General features: G+C 40.9%; 1 protein-coding gene across 4 annotated transcripts in view; it reads left to right on the top strand.

The window, feature by feature from the left end:
* The window catches only part of DGKD (diacylglycerol kinase delta), a gene marked incomplete at its 5' end in the record, with an annotated part of 65,884 nt that overhangs the window by 24,909 nt on the left and 24,921 nt on the right, over positions 1 to 16,054 (top strand). For all 4 annotated transcript variants that reach the window (XM_082320361.1, XM_082320358.1, XM_082320360.1 and 1 more), the window contains 9 exons: positions 7,163 to 7,267; positions 8,114 to 8,246; positions 9,072 to 9,178; positions 9,738 to 9,863; positions 10,954 to 11,056; positions 11,582 to 11,744; positions 13,807 to 13,915; positions 14,690 to 14,829; positions 15,574 to 15,658. In XM_082320361.1, coding sequence (XP_082176487.1) covers positions 7,163 to 7,267; positions 8,114 to 8,246; positions 9,072 to 9,178; positions 9,738 to 9,863; positions 10,954 to 11,056; positions 11,582 to 11,744; positions 13,807 to 13,915; positions 14,690 to 14,829; positions 15,574 to 15,658 — 1,071 coding nt within the window. The remainder of the gene's footprint in view (positions 1 to 7,162; positions 7,268 to 8,113; positions 8,247 to 9,071; positions 9,179 to 9,737; positions 9,864 to 10,953; positions 11,057 to 11,581; positions 11,745 to 13,806; positions 13,916 to 14,689; positions 14,830 to 15,573; positions 15,659 to 16,054) is intronic.

Genomic DNA, 16,054 nt, shown 5'->3' with positions numbered 1-16,054 from the left:
CACAGGAATGTGCCTTGTTTAGGAACAGTTTCCAGAAGCATGTAGGAATGTGACCCTGGTATGAGAGATGATCATTTTCCCAGGGAACGCTCTGTCTGGTCTGATTTCCCGCTGCAGCATCGTGGAAGATAGGGACTGGGAGAATGCACAGATGGAGGGTCAGCATGAGTTGAACTTGATCTGCGGGCACAGCATAGTGGTGATAAGTGCCAATGACAGTGCTCAGAGAAGATGCGCTTGTAACGTGCAACCCCCTGGCAGACAAAGTACATTTAGCAAGATGAATGAACCTAATAATGTAAAAATGGTCCTAAAGAGACCACACCATGTACTGAACCTGTTTTCCTATGGAATTGAGCTGTCCTGGATTTTACAGATTGAGAATTAAGGTAAAACAGCCACCTGGAACTTGGGGATAAAATACCCAGTATAGTGCAAAGAGAGATTTGAGCACTTAGGACTTTGAGGAAAATCTTGTTATTGCTATTAAAAAAACAGAAAAGGCAGAATTTGGCATAGCTATAAGAACATTAACAATTTGTTTTATTTGGTGGAAATGAGCGTTTCCGTAGATGGAAGATGGTCATTTTAGCAGGAAATAAAGATCTTGTACCGTAAAAATAAATATAGAACTGGTGCATTTCTCCAGTGTCATATGAAAAGCTTCTTTTTTCTTTCCCCTTCAGGGTAGCATCCAGGTTTTGAGGAAAGGAATCGGTGCAATTCTAGAGAGCTCTAACTGACCTCTGCAGTGAGTTAACGGGACTGAATTTGTTGGCATAACTGGGTGAAAGCTGAATTGCAAATGGGAAGAGGGATGTTGTTTGTGGAGGAAGGCAAGCCTTGGTCCCCCATGAGTCTAAGCATTGATACTCATATTATTTCTCTCTTCCAAACTATAGAGACCTACTAAAATCATCCTGACTTGCCGTGTAAGGCTTTGCTGGCCTGATGCTTAGCTCCAGATTGTTTCAGAAGCTGACATCAATGAGAGGCTTTTAGGATTTTAAGTGTAAAGGACTGCTTTGAGTCTGAAACTCATACTCTCATTTTCCTTTCTTCTCCCTTTTTCACAGTCTTCTTTTTAACCTTGTGGATTTGCTGAGGGAGTAGCACTTGCTTAATCCACACTTAGTCTGTTTTGCCCCCTGTGAGTTCAGCAGTCATGTTTGAAACATACAGTGACTTTGCTGATTTGTGCATCTTGCTGACAAATGTCTTAATGTATACCAGTGTTCATTTAACTACCGCCGTTGCTGGAACAGGAGCTGAAGTGGATAAAATGGCTGGGTCCTCGTTATAATCTCACCCAATTTTCCTTCCTGAGTTTTTGGGTTCATAGGATACCAAGAGCTTACTACGCTGTACAAAAGCAGACATAGCAGTTAGCTACAGATGGTGGACATTTTTCCCACTTTTGCCTTACGTGATCAAGCTGAAGTTTTTGCCTGCACCAGCACCATTCTCGCAGCTATTTTATTTTTTCTAGTTGCAATTCCTAGGTCTTTTGAGCTCCAGAAATTCCTGTTGTCCCTGTACCCAAATCATCAACTGTTTGGAATAATCCAGGATCTCTTTGGGGGATTTATGGCTAGCACCTTTGAACATAAGACTATATTTGAACAGGATGTGAGTAAAAGGAAGCAGTCAGAATGAGCAGGTGTTCTCATACACCCACTTTTGGCCACTCTGAGAAATGTATCACATCAGAAAAACTATATTTAGCAAAATTGTATGTCCCTGCTGTCCCCTCTCCCCCCGCAGCATTTACTCAGCCAGCTCTGTGATTGGGCCTGTGTGATCTTAGCTCGTTTTGCCATCTTTTGTGGTCACTGAGCTCACCAGATCTACTCTGATAACAAAGAGTCCCACTGCATGTTTGGCCAGACTGTCACTTCTACTGAGAAGTTTCTGGGCAGCCAGAAAATGCTGAAGGAGGAAGTGAGCAGAGATGATAAAGTTGTCTTTGATGGCAGCAAGACCAGAGAATGAAGTTTATGCTCCGGCTGTTGGGTGGAGGAAGGTTGCTCAGTACAGCAAAGCACCAAAGGGTGAAGTATAGCAGATTTCTATTTAAAATTTGGTCTAATATAAGGAGTCTTTTTTGGACTGCCTTTCTAATCCAATTATTCACAGCTGTTCATTGGGGAAGGACATCCAGGGACATCCAGTCCATTTTTAGAATGTGAAATGAGAAATCTTCTTTGGTTGGCTGTGTTGTTTGCCAGCTGGCCTGATTTGAAATGTCAGTAAACTGGTGTTAGTCTTGGACAGGGGAGTGTGGGTCAACATGAGGGGTGGGGGTTAGCAGCTGGTAAGAGGGCGTGTGCTGTGTGGGGAAGAGACAGAGGAGATGAAGCTAAATTTTGGAGATGTGTCGGGGGAGCATCAGTACTTGCACAAGACAGTCAATGAAGGCATGGCTTTTTTCAGATTTAGATTTTTTTAGATTTAGAGTGAGCAAACTTGAAAATTGAGAGTTTCTCTAATAGACTTGAGATGGCTCATCTGCATAGAGGGCACATAACTGTCTGCAAAGGGGTGACTTGGTGGGTAGTTGATTGTCACCATAATTCCCACAAAAGATATTTCTGGGGTTTCATATGCAGTGAGGAGTTTGTAAATTAAGCTGTGTCCTGATTTGAAATGTCTTTAAGCCTTCCTGCCATTCCCATCTGTCCTTACGGCTTTTCAGGATTGATTAGAGGGATTGGCAGCTTTTGTTTCTCCGTGACTGTTGAGCTGTTTTGCTGGTCAGTGTTAGGTCTCAATAGAGTCACCATGTGGTGAGCTCTGGGCACATGGGCATCTGGGCATCCAGTTCCTACTAAGGAGTGAAATCTAAAGAACCACACCCAAAAGTTCAATAGCATTTAGGATCAAAAAGTATGTTAGTTTTTAATATTCCCTTTTTAGGAAGAACAAGCACTTCTAATTTACGTAAGTGCTCATATCTAGATAAAATTCTGAGCTGTTTCAGAGCAGGAACACTCAGAGTTCTGCCAATCCCCAAACAGGCCAAAAATGTATGAGATTATAAATAAATCTTAAAACTTTTTATTGCGGTTTTTTTAACTCCTAGCAAGGCAGCCCCCATCCTAACTCAAATGCAATCAGATCGTTGTTTTTGTGCTCTCCGTTTATATGAGAACAAGAGGTCACTGGATGACATTACTGCTTTGTAAATTTAGAACAAATAAAAGGAAATGCTACTTCACCTAGTGCGTCGTCATCCTGTAGAATATACTGTTCCAGGATGTTAGTCAAAAGCTGTAGCCGGAACATAAAAAATAGCTGGACCATGCTCGTTTCTCGCCACGTTTGCCAACAGGGATAACCAAGCCTCGTTCCAGAGCATCGGCTCATCTGGGTCATCGCGCCTGTAGCTGAGAGCAGACACCCTGGACTCCCTGGCTGGGAAAGGACAGCTTTTCAGGGGGAAGATGGCTGTGGCTTCTTTTGGACAAGAAAGATTTGTTTTGGGGTTTTTTTGGTTGTGTGTTTGGTTGGTTGGTTGGTTGGTTGGTTGGTTTTTTTTGGTGTGAGATGTTAGATTGATCATCGGTCTCATCTAGGCAGCGCAGTGTATGTAATAGGCTTTCTCCCTCTGTTAGTAACCTTCAACAGGTGGACATCTGAAGTTGAAATTACTGGCTCAAGTAGAAGGAGGTAAAAGTGGTAGGATGAGTGTTTTTCTTTCCCTGTGTGTGAGAGCATGTTTCTGTTAATCTCAGTTCTGCCCTTATTCAGGACCAATGTTGTGGCGCAGGTGTTGCACGCCAGCCTGTGCAGGTAAGAGACCAGTGGCTGCCTGCAGCGCAGGGAAAACAGGAGTGTTTTACGCTCACAAGGTACCCGGTGGTGGCTGTTGTGTATGTGAGGCTGTATGAAAGGCGAGAACTGTTGAACCACTCTGCAAAGGAAGTGTCCCTATTAACATGTTTCTGGATTCCTAATTATCCTCATTAAAATGTTTAACTGTAACACCACTGCATGTTAATCAGAAAAACAGGTTTGTATGTTTTTTTAATTTCCCCACAGAATTGTTACACTAGTTACATTAAAATCTTATCTCTCCTTCACAGTGAAGCCTGAATTGTCCCAATTTGTCCTCCTTAGAAAAGGAGTGAGGTTTGAGATTGTATTCTTTTATTTCCCATCTCTGATAATACCACTAAATCCCAATGCAAATGTTGCTTTAGAACTGACTAATGGGGAATGCTCTGCATAAATTTATCTTACACAAAGTTACATTTTATTTGCAGTTTTGTAGTTACACAATAGACCCTTTATTTTAATTCTGTGACTCTTTGGATGATTCAAGTATGAAAATATTCTTGATCTCTTTATTTGTCCTCTTGTCTTATAAACTTTAACTTCATTCTTTGAACAGAGGATTGTCCAACACTGAATATGGGGATTTTTAAGATGATGCAGTAGGTGGCTTAAGAAGGAATTAGTGATTTTGTATATTGGACAGTCTCTTCAGTGATCCAGGAAGTCAGTAGCCTCAGACATTAATTCTTAGCAGAGGAGTGTGTGCATTTCTGTATTTTATGCCAATATTTTAGATTTCCTGTCTTCCAAGGTGATTTAAAAATGATACTATGTACTTTGCATTGGCCCTTTCCCCCTCACCCCCCAAAAAAGAAAGAAAAATAGGAAAAGGGACAGCACTGAATAGGAGTGTTCTGAAATGGGATTGTGATAGTAAATGAATTTTACCAACTGTTTTAAATTATTTTTCCCCACTGCCCAAGAGCATGCCAGTGGCTTGTTGAATGAACTGGGGGTTCCTTATAAAAACTGGCTGGTTTTAAAGTGATGAAAGGTCCTTGGATGCTTCATCCTAGGATGTTTGGACTTTACATAGGGTACTGTTGTACATATACAGTTATAGATGTTCTTGGCTTTGCCACCAGAAAAAAGTGGGGCCCTGTGCTGTCTGAACAATTTATCTGAACTTGGTTTTACTTCCAGGGAAGAAGCTGCTTCCTCTTAGCAGGACAGAGATGTTGCTCATTTTTCTCTAACTTCACACTGATTTTTGCAGTAGTGTTTCATGCTCTGTAAAAGGTTTCTCTAGGGTAGCTTTTCTTACATAGCAGAGTTTTTGATGGAAATACAGTTAACCGCCCACTTTTCTACTTTCCCAAGGAAAAAGAAAGACTCCTGTGATTACCTTCTTTGGGAATAAATTTTATCAGAGCTGGAATTGTTTAAAGGAAAAGTCAGGGAAGAAGGAAGGAGTTCTTCAAAGTTTTATTTTTAGAGGATTGTTAATGTTTATTTCTGTTTGCTTACAAATGATACAGATCGGGTCATTTTGTCCAAGATAGAATGCTCCATGCCAAAACTGTGTTTCTAATATTAATGGCCAGTCCTTCTTTAAAAAGGTATTTAGCCCCATTCATTGCCTACTTGATGTGTCTGTAGCACCCTTTGCTAGGTATTGGTAACGCCTCTGGGTAAAGTTAGTGTTACTGCAAGTGAATGCTGCAATCTATTCTATGAAAAGAAATATATTTTGAAAATTAAAGAGCTTAAAATGAAGCAGAAATTTACAAGTGTATCTTTTTTGTTGACCTTGCATACACATTTCTTAGTGGATGCTGTGACGTGCTTCAATATCAACTAAAAGTTTCATGTTCAACTTTGGAGGTTTTTATTTTTAATCTGTTGTATGAATCATAATGAGAGAAGCGAGAAACAGACTGGAAAATGGTATTTAACAGGGGTCATGTATTGGGGTGATGTGTGGGGTTTTTTAGTTTTCATTAACAAAGCTTTGGCTGTGCGCTTGCGAGATCCACACGGGCTTCATCAACCTGACACAATCCTAGTTTGGTTTAATCAGTTGTTTCAGATGTTAGGGTACAATTTTGCTGGAAAAGCAGATGACGTAGACAATTTCTTTTTCACGTGCAAAATGTAGAGGGACGCAGGAGAGTCCTGGCTGCTGAAAGTTTTTAGAGTTGACATAAAGGGGAGCCTTTTGATTTTTGTTAATGGTGCTCAACCTTAGTGCAGCTTTTCTTAAATCCAGATCTTGCGAACACTTCAATATTGGTCTAATTTAAGAAGTCAGCTGGATGGAAATCAGTACAGAGGTGTGCACAGGGAGACAGTGTTAGTAAGACAAGATAACTACAGTGTGGGGAAGAAAGCCTTTTGTCTTCGGAAGAGGAAGCGTTGATTTATAGTCACGTCTGGAGCCCAGCTGAATGGGCAGCTCTGTGGACAGCAGACATGGTCCTCTGAAGAGCCAGGAGCTTTTATTTCTCTCTGCTGCCACCATCTGACAAAAGGAGAGAGCATTGGTGGTAGGCTACGCAGAGACCTGTCTGCCTTCCTAGGCAGAGGGGAGCTTTGGCCACCCTGGATGTCTTCTACTGGCTTGTTAAAACACTGAACTGTTTATTTAACACAGGGCAACTAACGCATGGGAGTTAGCCCAGGGTAGAAACACGCTGAGGAGAGTATTTTTAGAAGAAGGCAAACTCACCACAACCTTAAGATGCTAGTGGAACATTTGTTGGAATATCTTTTATGTAATAAATGTAGAACAAGCCCTCAGGAAACATGAGGGTTCAAGATACAGTGATTTCTCTTCTAGATTGCTTATTTGATTTCTCTTCTGGATAGCTTATGTTGTTTGATTTCTCCCCTCCTCCCTCCCCGCTTGTCATGACTCTAAACAGGTTTTTAGTATGATGTTACAGAGCATGTTATCTAATTTATTAATTGCTAGAAACTGGTATATTATGGTGTTAACAAAATGTTTTAATGTTGTTGCCAATTTAAAAAGTCATTAAGCACTTAAAAAAAACTTATGCAAGTTCTGCACATGTAATATATTAACTTCTGCTGCTCTGTGCTTGATTTGTGTTTTACTGTTATTTGGGTTTGAGAGATTTCTTTATTCAGTTCAGTATTGGGAATGACAGCTAAAATCTCTGTGGTTCTGTACATTTGTGAAGGAATTAAGATATGTTATGGTGGAAGAGAAACATGGTTGAAAGCTGCAAATAACTTCTGTTCTGTTGTGCAGCTCATTGCCTCTGAAAATAGCTTCAACAGACCACACTAGTGATAACGTGTTCTCTTGCTGTCTCTCACTGACATGCCCAGAATACACAGTTAATTTTCTCTCATTCTTCAGATTATCACTCCATGTCGGAAGCTCATCCTTTGTGCTGATAACAGAAAAGAGATGGAAGATTGGATTGCAGCACTGAAGACTGTACAAAACCGTGAACATTTTGAGGTAATAGGAAAATGTGTTCCTTTGCACTCTGTGCCTTCTCTCCTAAATAACAGCTTGTTTTGAGATTGGAGTCAGCTTCCAATGAAGTTAATAGAGGTAGTTTTTATTGATTATAATGGGTATGCTGTTGGGCCTTCTGTAAAAACTATCCCAAATACACTGAAGTGATTCTCCAAAGAATGCTTGTGGCTTTGTATACTCTCCCTTGGTAACTTTGAGAGCACTTTTCAGAGTATGGGTAGGTTTTGAAACACAGTTTTCCTCCCATTGTCTTTTCACTCTTCAGTTATCCTCCCTGTCCTAATTCATGTCTTGCCTGCTTGGTATTCTGTGTGCTTCAGTGCATCTGTTTGCTTTTTGGTGCTGTAGTTAGACCAGCACTGCCACCAAAAGAAGCTGTCTTGTGTTTTCCCCACTCTGATGTTTGTCTCCCTGTTGTCTCCTCCCTTATGCTGGCACAAGCATTCCTCTGCTATGCAATAAACCAGGTTGGGGAACTGATCTTGCTGAAAATGTAATCCAGCAAAAAAATGGGGAAGAGAAGGATCAGTTATCCAGCAGATAAGTTCTCCAGTTCATTTCCTGACACACACTTGTAGCAAGACAAGGACGGGAGGTAGGACAGGAGCAGGAATGAAGGTGTGGCTTCTTCTTCTAGTAGTCTCTTCTGGCTTAAAGACCTTCTTGAGTTACAGCTATTGTGTATAAACTGCATGTGGCCTACTCTTCCCTGGTAAAAGCGTTCTGTTTCTGCCTTTCCTGACTGCTATGTGCAAGTCTTTGTTTTAAGGAAAAAAGTCTTGTTGCTCTACTTTAGACTTTGCTGTAATACATTTATTTTATTAGTCTACCCAGTACAGCATGGACCATTTCTCAGGGATGCATAACTGGTACGCCTGCTCACATGCTCGGCCAACGTACTGCAATGTGTGTCGGGAGGCATTATCTGGAGTCACGTCACATGGGCTCTCGTGTGAAGGTAAGCGTGCTTTCTTGTCTCCTGTTTTGGGAGTGTCATCTTTATAGCTCAATGCCATGTTCCAGAGATAATTTAAGAGGAATGTTGTTAACAGTCTGCAAAAAGATGTAGAAAAATGCTGCATAATAAACTTGAGTGCTACAGGCTATGTATGAGACTGGAGGTCTTTTCTGGACCTGATGCTGAAACCCTTTGCTGCTGAATACCTTTGGCTTCACAGAGAGTTTTCCTGCAGAAGTCAAGATCATGCTGGTTTTAGTGTTGGACCTGATAGTAATATAGCTAATTATTTTTTCCCATATGCCCAAATACTGTCATCCCTTATTAAAATCATGCTTCTGAAGTGAACAGGTATGTACTTCTGAGATATCAGATAGAATATTCGTAAGAATACTCCTGTTCATAAGAATAATCATATTTGTAAGAATATCCTTGTTAAGTGTTTGAATGCCAGGAATTCTTTTTCAGCTTTGGCATAGCAGACACGCCTGGCTGCGCACAGCTCATACTTCTAGCGTGAATGAGGTTTACACCCATACTGTGTAAAAGGATGCAGGAGTGTATGACTGTGTAAATCATGTCAAATTTAACAAGGTGATAACTAAGCTTTGTACAAGCAACTGGAAGAAGTGACAAGGCAAGAATTAATAGCTGGCTCATCTTACTCAGTATGCTTAGAGCTGATAATTTTGGCAGTGCTAACAAGGTAGTGTGTGCCCATGATTTCTTCTGGAGCCAAATATGGTCACTTGGGAAAGCTTTTGCAGAGAGTGCCACATTATATGTTCTGAGGCAGGATTAATGTATGCTTCTCTTCCTCTCTAGTGTGCAAGTTTAAAGCCCACAAGCGGTGTGCTGTGCGGGCAACCAATAATTGCAAGTGGACAACTCTGGCCTCTATCGGGAAGGATATCATTGAGGATGAAGATGGGGTAGGTGTTAGTCTTAACTCTTCTAGGCTTATCTTGATGTGGAAGCACTGGCATGTTCTCTACAGCTTTCTTCACTGTACAGATAGCAGATTCTGCCTTTATACATTAGCGATGTGGGAAAGGCCTTTACTGTCAGAGCATGAGATTCTGTGTGAAAAGTCCGACTAGGGTAGCAAGGACTCCTTAATAGGAAGAGACTCCTGCTATGGACTGGGGGAGTTGAGGTTAAATAATTGGAGGGATGGGGAACCTGGTCTGAGTTCTGGCAAAAGAAAGATAAATGAGTGGTTGGAACAGTACCTCAGCATATGAGATGTCGGATGCAAGTCTGTGTTTCCTGGGTATCCTGGGGCGAGTCACCTGGTCTCTTTGTGCTTGAGTGTGATGTAAAATGCCAAAAAAGATCCTTAGGTGTTTTCTAGAAATTGCCTTTGCTGTCCTTGAACAGTGCATATAAAGACTTACCTGTCTGTATGTCTCGGTGCCACAGGGCATCCTGTGCCCTGGAGTTGCACTCTGGAAAGTCCATATTGCTTCCCTCCCTCTGTCCTATTTGCAGATCTCGATGCCACATCAGTGGCTGGAAGGAAATCTGCCCGTGAGTGCCAAATGCACTGTGTGTGATAAAACCTGTGGCAGTGTCCTACGTTTGCAAGACTGGCGCTGCCTTTGGTGCAAAGCCATGGTGAGTTGAATAAACATGATCATTTCAATAACAGGATAGTCTTTGATCAGCTCTGTGGTGTGTTCTTTTAACGACATTTACTTAAAATGAAATCTCTAACTGTGCTGTCAGTATTTGCATGAAGGACTTTATTGTTCCTTCTCCAGATGATAAACAGCCCGCAAGAGATAAAAATTTAAATTTGTGCTGAAAAGTGTCACTATGATGCATAAAAGTAAGACCTGAAATAAATATCTGCCTTCTCTGCAAGCTCATTTTCTTTTGATAGTGAGCTTTCATAGAAGAATCTAATTACACTAGATACGAATCAGTGCCTCAAGCATGGGAGATGTTGGATTTTAAGGAGCCATTATTTGTCATTTCTACAAGTTGAAAAGGTACAGCAAAAAAGGACAATAAAGAATACTGAGCTATTTTAATAATAGCAATTTCCCTTCCCGTTGCAAGAGGTTTCTCTTGCCTAACCACTGCACTGATGCAGATCTTGCTATGTTTCCAGTTGTCTATAAGGTTCATAAAAGAAGTATCACAAAATATGTGTTTATAATGTGGGGAGCGGGGGCTCAAACCCCAAGCAAACCCTCTGTCTTGCAGTCTTCGTGTACCAGAAATGACTGAAGTGCCCTACTCTGCTTTGTATTTCCTTTTTTGGGTGGCTTTATTAATCCCTTCTTCTCTTGCCTCTTATGTCACTCATGTTTTCCTGCTTTGTTTTTTGCTTTCTTGTTTTCTTCAATTCCCAGCTTTTTCTTTTGTTGCTACTTTTGGTCTCTCAACTGAGGCTAAGATTTTGAAAGCAGAATGCCTGAAGGCTCTTAAAGCCACATAATCTGTTATCTGATCCTCTCAGCACTCAAAGTGCTAGTCTCATAAATTCAAATGTCAGAAAAAGTACATACTAATGGAAAGACGAGAATTAGTAGAAGACTCTGATTAGATCATTCTTAAAATAACTATATCAATTAACATTTCCTTGGATTCTCCCCCTCTTCTTTTCTTACTCTTCCTTTACAGCCGTTTGTTGGGTGGCTTTATGAGTTATACTACAGTGCCCAAAAGGGTCTGAATAAATGTTTTTTGGTGTTTTCAGGTACACACAGCATGTAAAGAGTTGTTGCCAAACAAGTGCCCTCTTGGGCTGTGCAAAGTATCTGTCATTCCTCCTACTGCTCTTAACAGCATTGATTCAGATGGTAAGTATCGCTAGTAATTAGTGCCTTCTTTCTCTTCCTCTCAGTCACAGTCCCTTCAGCTAAGAGTATTAATGCCAGACTCTGTCAGCTGAAAATTCTGCTTTTTGGTGTTGCTGAAATTCCAAACTGGAAGATATTGCTGAAGTATGGCAGTGAACTGTTTGCTTTGCATTTGCATTCGGTTTATTACCCTGTAACGTCAGTATTTGCTGAGCTGCAGCTGTTAAAATTTATTGAAAACAACTATATTGCAGAAGCAGTTTGGAAAGGTTGGGGAAGCTAAAAATTTTGGCATACTGCTAGGAGATAAGTGTGACATTTGGCAGCATGAGGTGTGGTTCGTGCTGGATTCAGGGCTGTGCACATTTGGCATTTACCCAGTGAGTGCCATAAGCACAAGGAAAGTATTAGCTTCTTCATAGCTGTGCTGGGGTGTGGGGTGGTGTTTTTTTCCTCACTCCATCTCCATGGGCAGCTTCACATCTCTTGGCTTTTCCTCCCTTTCCCTTCCCTTTTCCTTGACAGGTTTCTGGAAAGCTACTTGTCCCCCTTCTTGCACAAGCCCTTTGTTGGTCTTTGTCAACTCAAAAAGTGGAGACAACCAAGGTGTAAAATTTCTACGAAGATTCAAACAGCTACTGAATCCAGCCCAGGTCTTTGACCTCATGAATGGAGGACCTCACCTTGGGTAAGCAGATATTCTATGGAAGCACACATTCGTTGTGAATACCAGAAAAGTACAAATCATTTATTTGATTACAAGCTTATCCTCAAGTATAACAAGGAACCTATTACTCAGAGAAGACTGAACACGTAAGAAGTTTGGAGGGGTTTTCCCCTCTCTGTGTTTAGTGTTATTGATCAGCTAAAACCAAAAATGTTGTTGAAAAGGGTTATTATTTCCATTCATCAGTAACAGCAGGACAGCTTGAGGGACTTTGGGGGAATTCCAGAAACACTCCCCTGGAAGAAGACCAAGCATGGAAAGCTTGAATCCAGAAGAAAACTTGTCAGCAAACAGACTTGTAACAGGCATCCTGATGTACTATTAACTTGAGTTGAATTGGGTGAACAGACAAATGTCATAGATAGCAAATGAGTATTGTCAAAATGAGATTTATCCAGAAATAACTTACCTGGGAAGTATGTGAAACTTCGATCCCTTAGAGATTTTATGGTGATATTGGGAAAGCATCTCTTAAGAATGTTTTTGGTAAAGTTGGTTCTGCCCTAGGATCTAGATGACATTTCAGGCTTGTTTACCAGATTGCACTAGAATATCTATGGATAAAAAAAAAAAAGTGAGCACTGTGGAATAAATTCCTTTAGTGTATTTCTGCAACTCTGTTTAAAAATAAAAATTGGTCTCTAGTTTGCTCCCTCCAAATGTTTCTCTGTTGCATTGGATTTGAGTAATTTTTGTCATGAATGAGTGCTTCTTATAATAAGAGTGAACACAAGGTGAATTTCCTTCATATTTTTCTAAATGTGACTCAAAGTCTATGATTAAGACCTGTGGATGCAGGGTGCTAAATCTGGGAGCGACCACTCCTGGATGAGTGACCATTAGGGTCTTCATTCCTGAGAACTGTTGTGGTTTCTTGCCATAGTGCATTGTAAAACACTGGCCTTTAAAACTGCAGCATGCTGTCTAGGGGATGTGTTTGGCTGATAAATAATTTATAGAAAACTTCTAAAATTAAATAGTTTTCTTCTTCCTCCTCAGTTGGACTGACTGTAGAGAGGAATTTTGCTTTTAAGCAAGAGAGAAGGGAAGGGAGGGAATCAATTATTTTCTCAAGCTGTGGCGCACACTTCTAAAACAGCTGCTCTTGTTTGCTTTCTTAAAAAAGAAATGGTGGTAGAGGATAAAGGCTGCTTCTTAATAATCTAAATATTCTCAACTGGTGCCAGTCAAACTACCATAAGATGTTGTCATTTCTGACATTTTTTATGTGTCAGCAGTGCTTGAAGAAATAAGGATTTTCATGTACTACAGTAAATCCTGTTTAGGTAATAATAATAATAAAATCTACAAAACCAAAATAAAAGCAGGCAGTAGTTCTGGAAGATGTTCGCTAAGAAGCACAGTTTCAAACAGCTTAAGGAGAGGTTGTTTTTAGTATTCTGGAAAGGGCGAATAGAGAAATTCACACTTGTCTTGCTGGTGAGTTGTTTGCCTGCCTGCAGGACAGACAAGGCGCCAGAGCATTGATTTACGTTGCTTTCCCAGAAGAAGGACTAAAGCTTGTAAGCCTTTACATCCTCTTACAGTTGTCTGCTTACTGAATGACTGCGTAAAGTTCCCACTCTTCAAGCTTTGCTTTAATTGGTGTGGCCTTGAGTGCAAAGGCAGTGACATCAGAGCACTCCAAACAGTGACAAATAACTAGTGTTGGGCTGAACACAGAAAATCTGCAAAAAGGAACTAATTCAATGGATAATGAGCTATCACATGCTTGTTTCCTCTTCTGCTCAGACGAAAGTGCCCTGCTTTAGTAGACGAGTATGTCTGGGACATGTTTCTGTAGTGAATACCCATTGTAAATTGCTTAGCTGTATTTATAATTCCTTATTTATAATAATTTAAATTCATCTGTAATCTGACAGTGGCCCATATTCATTGCAAAATCAGAGCCTTCTTTAAGCAAATCTGCCATGTTTATTACCTGGATTGGAATTGTTTATCGTTTCTTTCTATGACAGCTGATTGTTCTTCTCTCTTGCTTTTTTCTTTCCCTTCTCTGTAGTTTACGCTTATTCCAGAAATTTGACACTTTCCGGATTCTAGTTTGCGGTGGGGACGGAAGTGTTGGCTGGGTTCTCTCTGAAATTGATAGCCTCAATCTTCACAAGCAGGTACCTGCCCAACGAGCTTGGTTGGATGAAAGAACGAAGGAATAACAACAGCATGGGTCGAAGAGGACTTTCTTTGATCATATACATGTAGTTTGCCGTAGGACTGAAGCTGTTGAAAGCTTACCACAGCAGTGTTCTTGCAGTAGTTTTCTGCAAGAAGCAATACCAAACTAATTCATTATTCCTATCTCCATTGCTCCCCCACAACTCCCTCTTAAAAGATCCAGCTTTTAGAGTAGCTCTGAGTTATTCCTGCTCCATTGCCAGCAGAGACTTATACTCAGAAAGGGCTGCAGTTAGAAAACTGGGAGTTGTACAAGGCTAGTGCTCATCATCTTTAATTCTTGTGGTGTTGTTTCTGAGTCCTGGGATAGACAGAAATTACACTGGAGTAGAGGTATCATACAATTTGTTTCCATTTTGTCTTGGAGATGGCTATGCTAATTTTACAGAAAAAGCAATAGCACCACCTGATGGTTAAATAAATAATTCTGTAGAAGGGGTTACTTTTAATAAGATGCTCCTTGAGATGGTAGCTGTAATACACTCCTCTCTCAATTAACAACTTAAAAGCAGAGGAAATTTTTCCTTACTTGCATGCTCTTCTGGCTGTTTTCCCCATCCAATTACTTTCTCCTCCCCTTGGGACTAGCTGTTTCTCAATGACTGGTCTGTGTAAGGAATCAGTCATGTTACTTGTGGCTGTTTGTGGCTTGTGTTTTCCCATTTGAATATCAATATTTGAATATTTTGGTTTCCTTTTCTCTGATGCAGTGCCAGCTGGGAGTGCTGCCCTTGGGAACAGGGAATGACCTTGCCCGTGTGTTAGGCTGGGGGTCTGCTTGTGATGATGATACTCAGCTCCCGCAGATCCTGGAGAAGCTGGAGAGGGCCAGTACCAAAATGCTGGACAGGTGTGTAACCATCACTAGCATCCTCCCCCGCTCAAGAGTTGTGTGAAAATACCCTTCCAGGAGAACTGGGCAGTGCTTGATTCTACCTAGCTGCTGAACTTCTTCCTAATGCCAGTTAACATTTTTTCTTTGATAATCCTTTGTTACCCTTTAGCAACAAAAGGTAGTCTGGCTTTCTATGTCACTGCTGCAGAATAGTAATGAGTGAAATTGTCTGATGTCCAGTGTCTTCTCTTGTGTTCCAGAGCTCTCGTCAATTGAATTTGACAGCCTTACAGTCATGATTTATTTTTTTAAGCTATTTTTTTTCTTGGTAAATTTGAACCAATTTATCTTGAGTTTGGCTTAGAAATGAAAGCTGAATGCAGAAATGGACATCTTTACGCCTCGTATTGATACCGCCTATATATCGTTGTACATTTTAAAATGCTTCTTGTCTGTAGAGTTGCATCTTGGCATCTCTTATGTTGAATCAAGTAATGCCCATAGAATTTCTGTGAGAGAGGGAAGAAGTACAGAGAAGGTCCTTGTGCTGTAGGGTACTTGTTCATAGTGTCATGCCTTCCTCCTCCCACAGTTCAGACCCTCTGCAGTTCCATTGCAACCCTGTGGCTTCCTTATATCAGTCATGCCCCTGCCAAAGTGCAGTTTGTTCTGCTTGAGGTTCTAACCTGTTATGTCCTTTGGATAAAAGAGGAAATCATCTACCTTGTAGTGATAGCTATGATGTCTCCTTTTCAACAGGTGGAGCATCATGGTATATGAAACCAAACTTCCTCGCCAGGCCTCCACTTCCACAGTCACTGAAGATTTCAGTGAGGATTCTGAGGTACCTTATGAGATGCAGAGGGCAGGGAACTGGGAGCAATGGCCTCAGAACAGACAAGATAGGAGGCAGTGGTTGAGTTCAAATGAAGCAGGCCTGAGCTATGACTTGAGTGAAGCAGGAGCTACAAAGATCCTGGGTCTTTAAGTCAATGAAGTATTATGGAGAAGGATGGAGGTTGGGTTACCAGAGTCCACAACCATAACGGGGGATGGGAGGAAAATGCTTTGGAACAGGGCAGAGAGGAAATGATTGACTTTTATCTGCTGTCATAACATTGTGTTGAAATTGTGGAAAGCTGCATAGCAGTCATAAGAACTGTAAAAACGCACTTTTAGATCCATAGTTAATCAGAGACTCTTAAGAACTGCGCTGCTGGTGATTTCTGCATTCAGAATT

Source organism: Platalea leucorodia (assembly GCF_965183815.1).
Source record: "Platalea leucorodia genome assembly, chromosome: 8".
Lineage (NCBI taxonomy): Eukaryota > Metazoa > Chordata > Aves > Pelecaniformes > Threskiornithidae > Platalea > Platalea leucorodia.
This window is presented reverse-complemented; position numbering and strand designations above follow the sequence as displayed.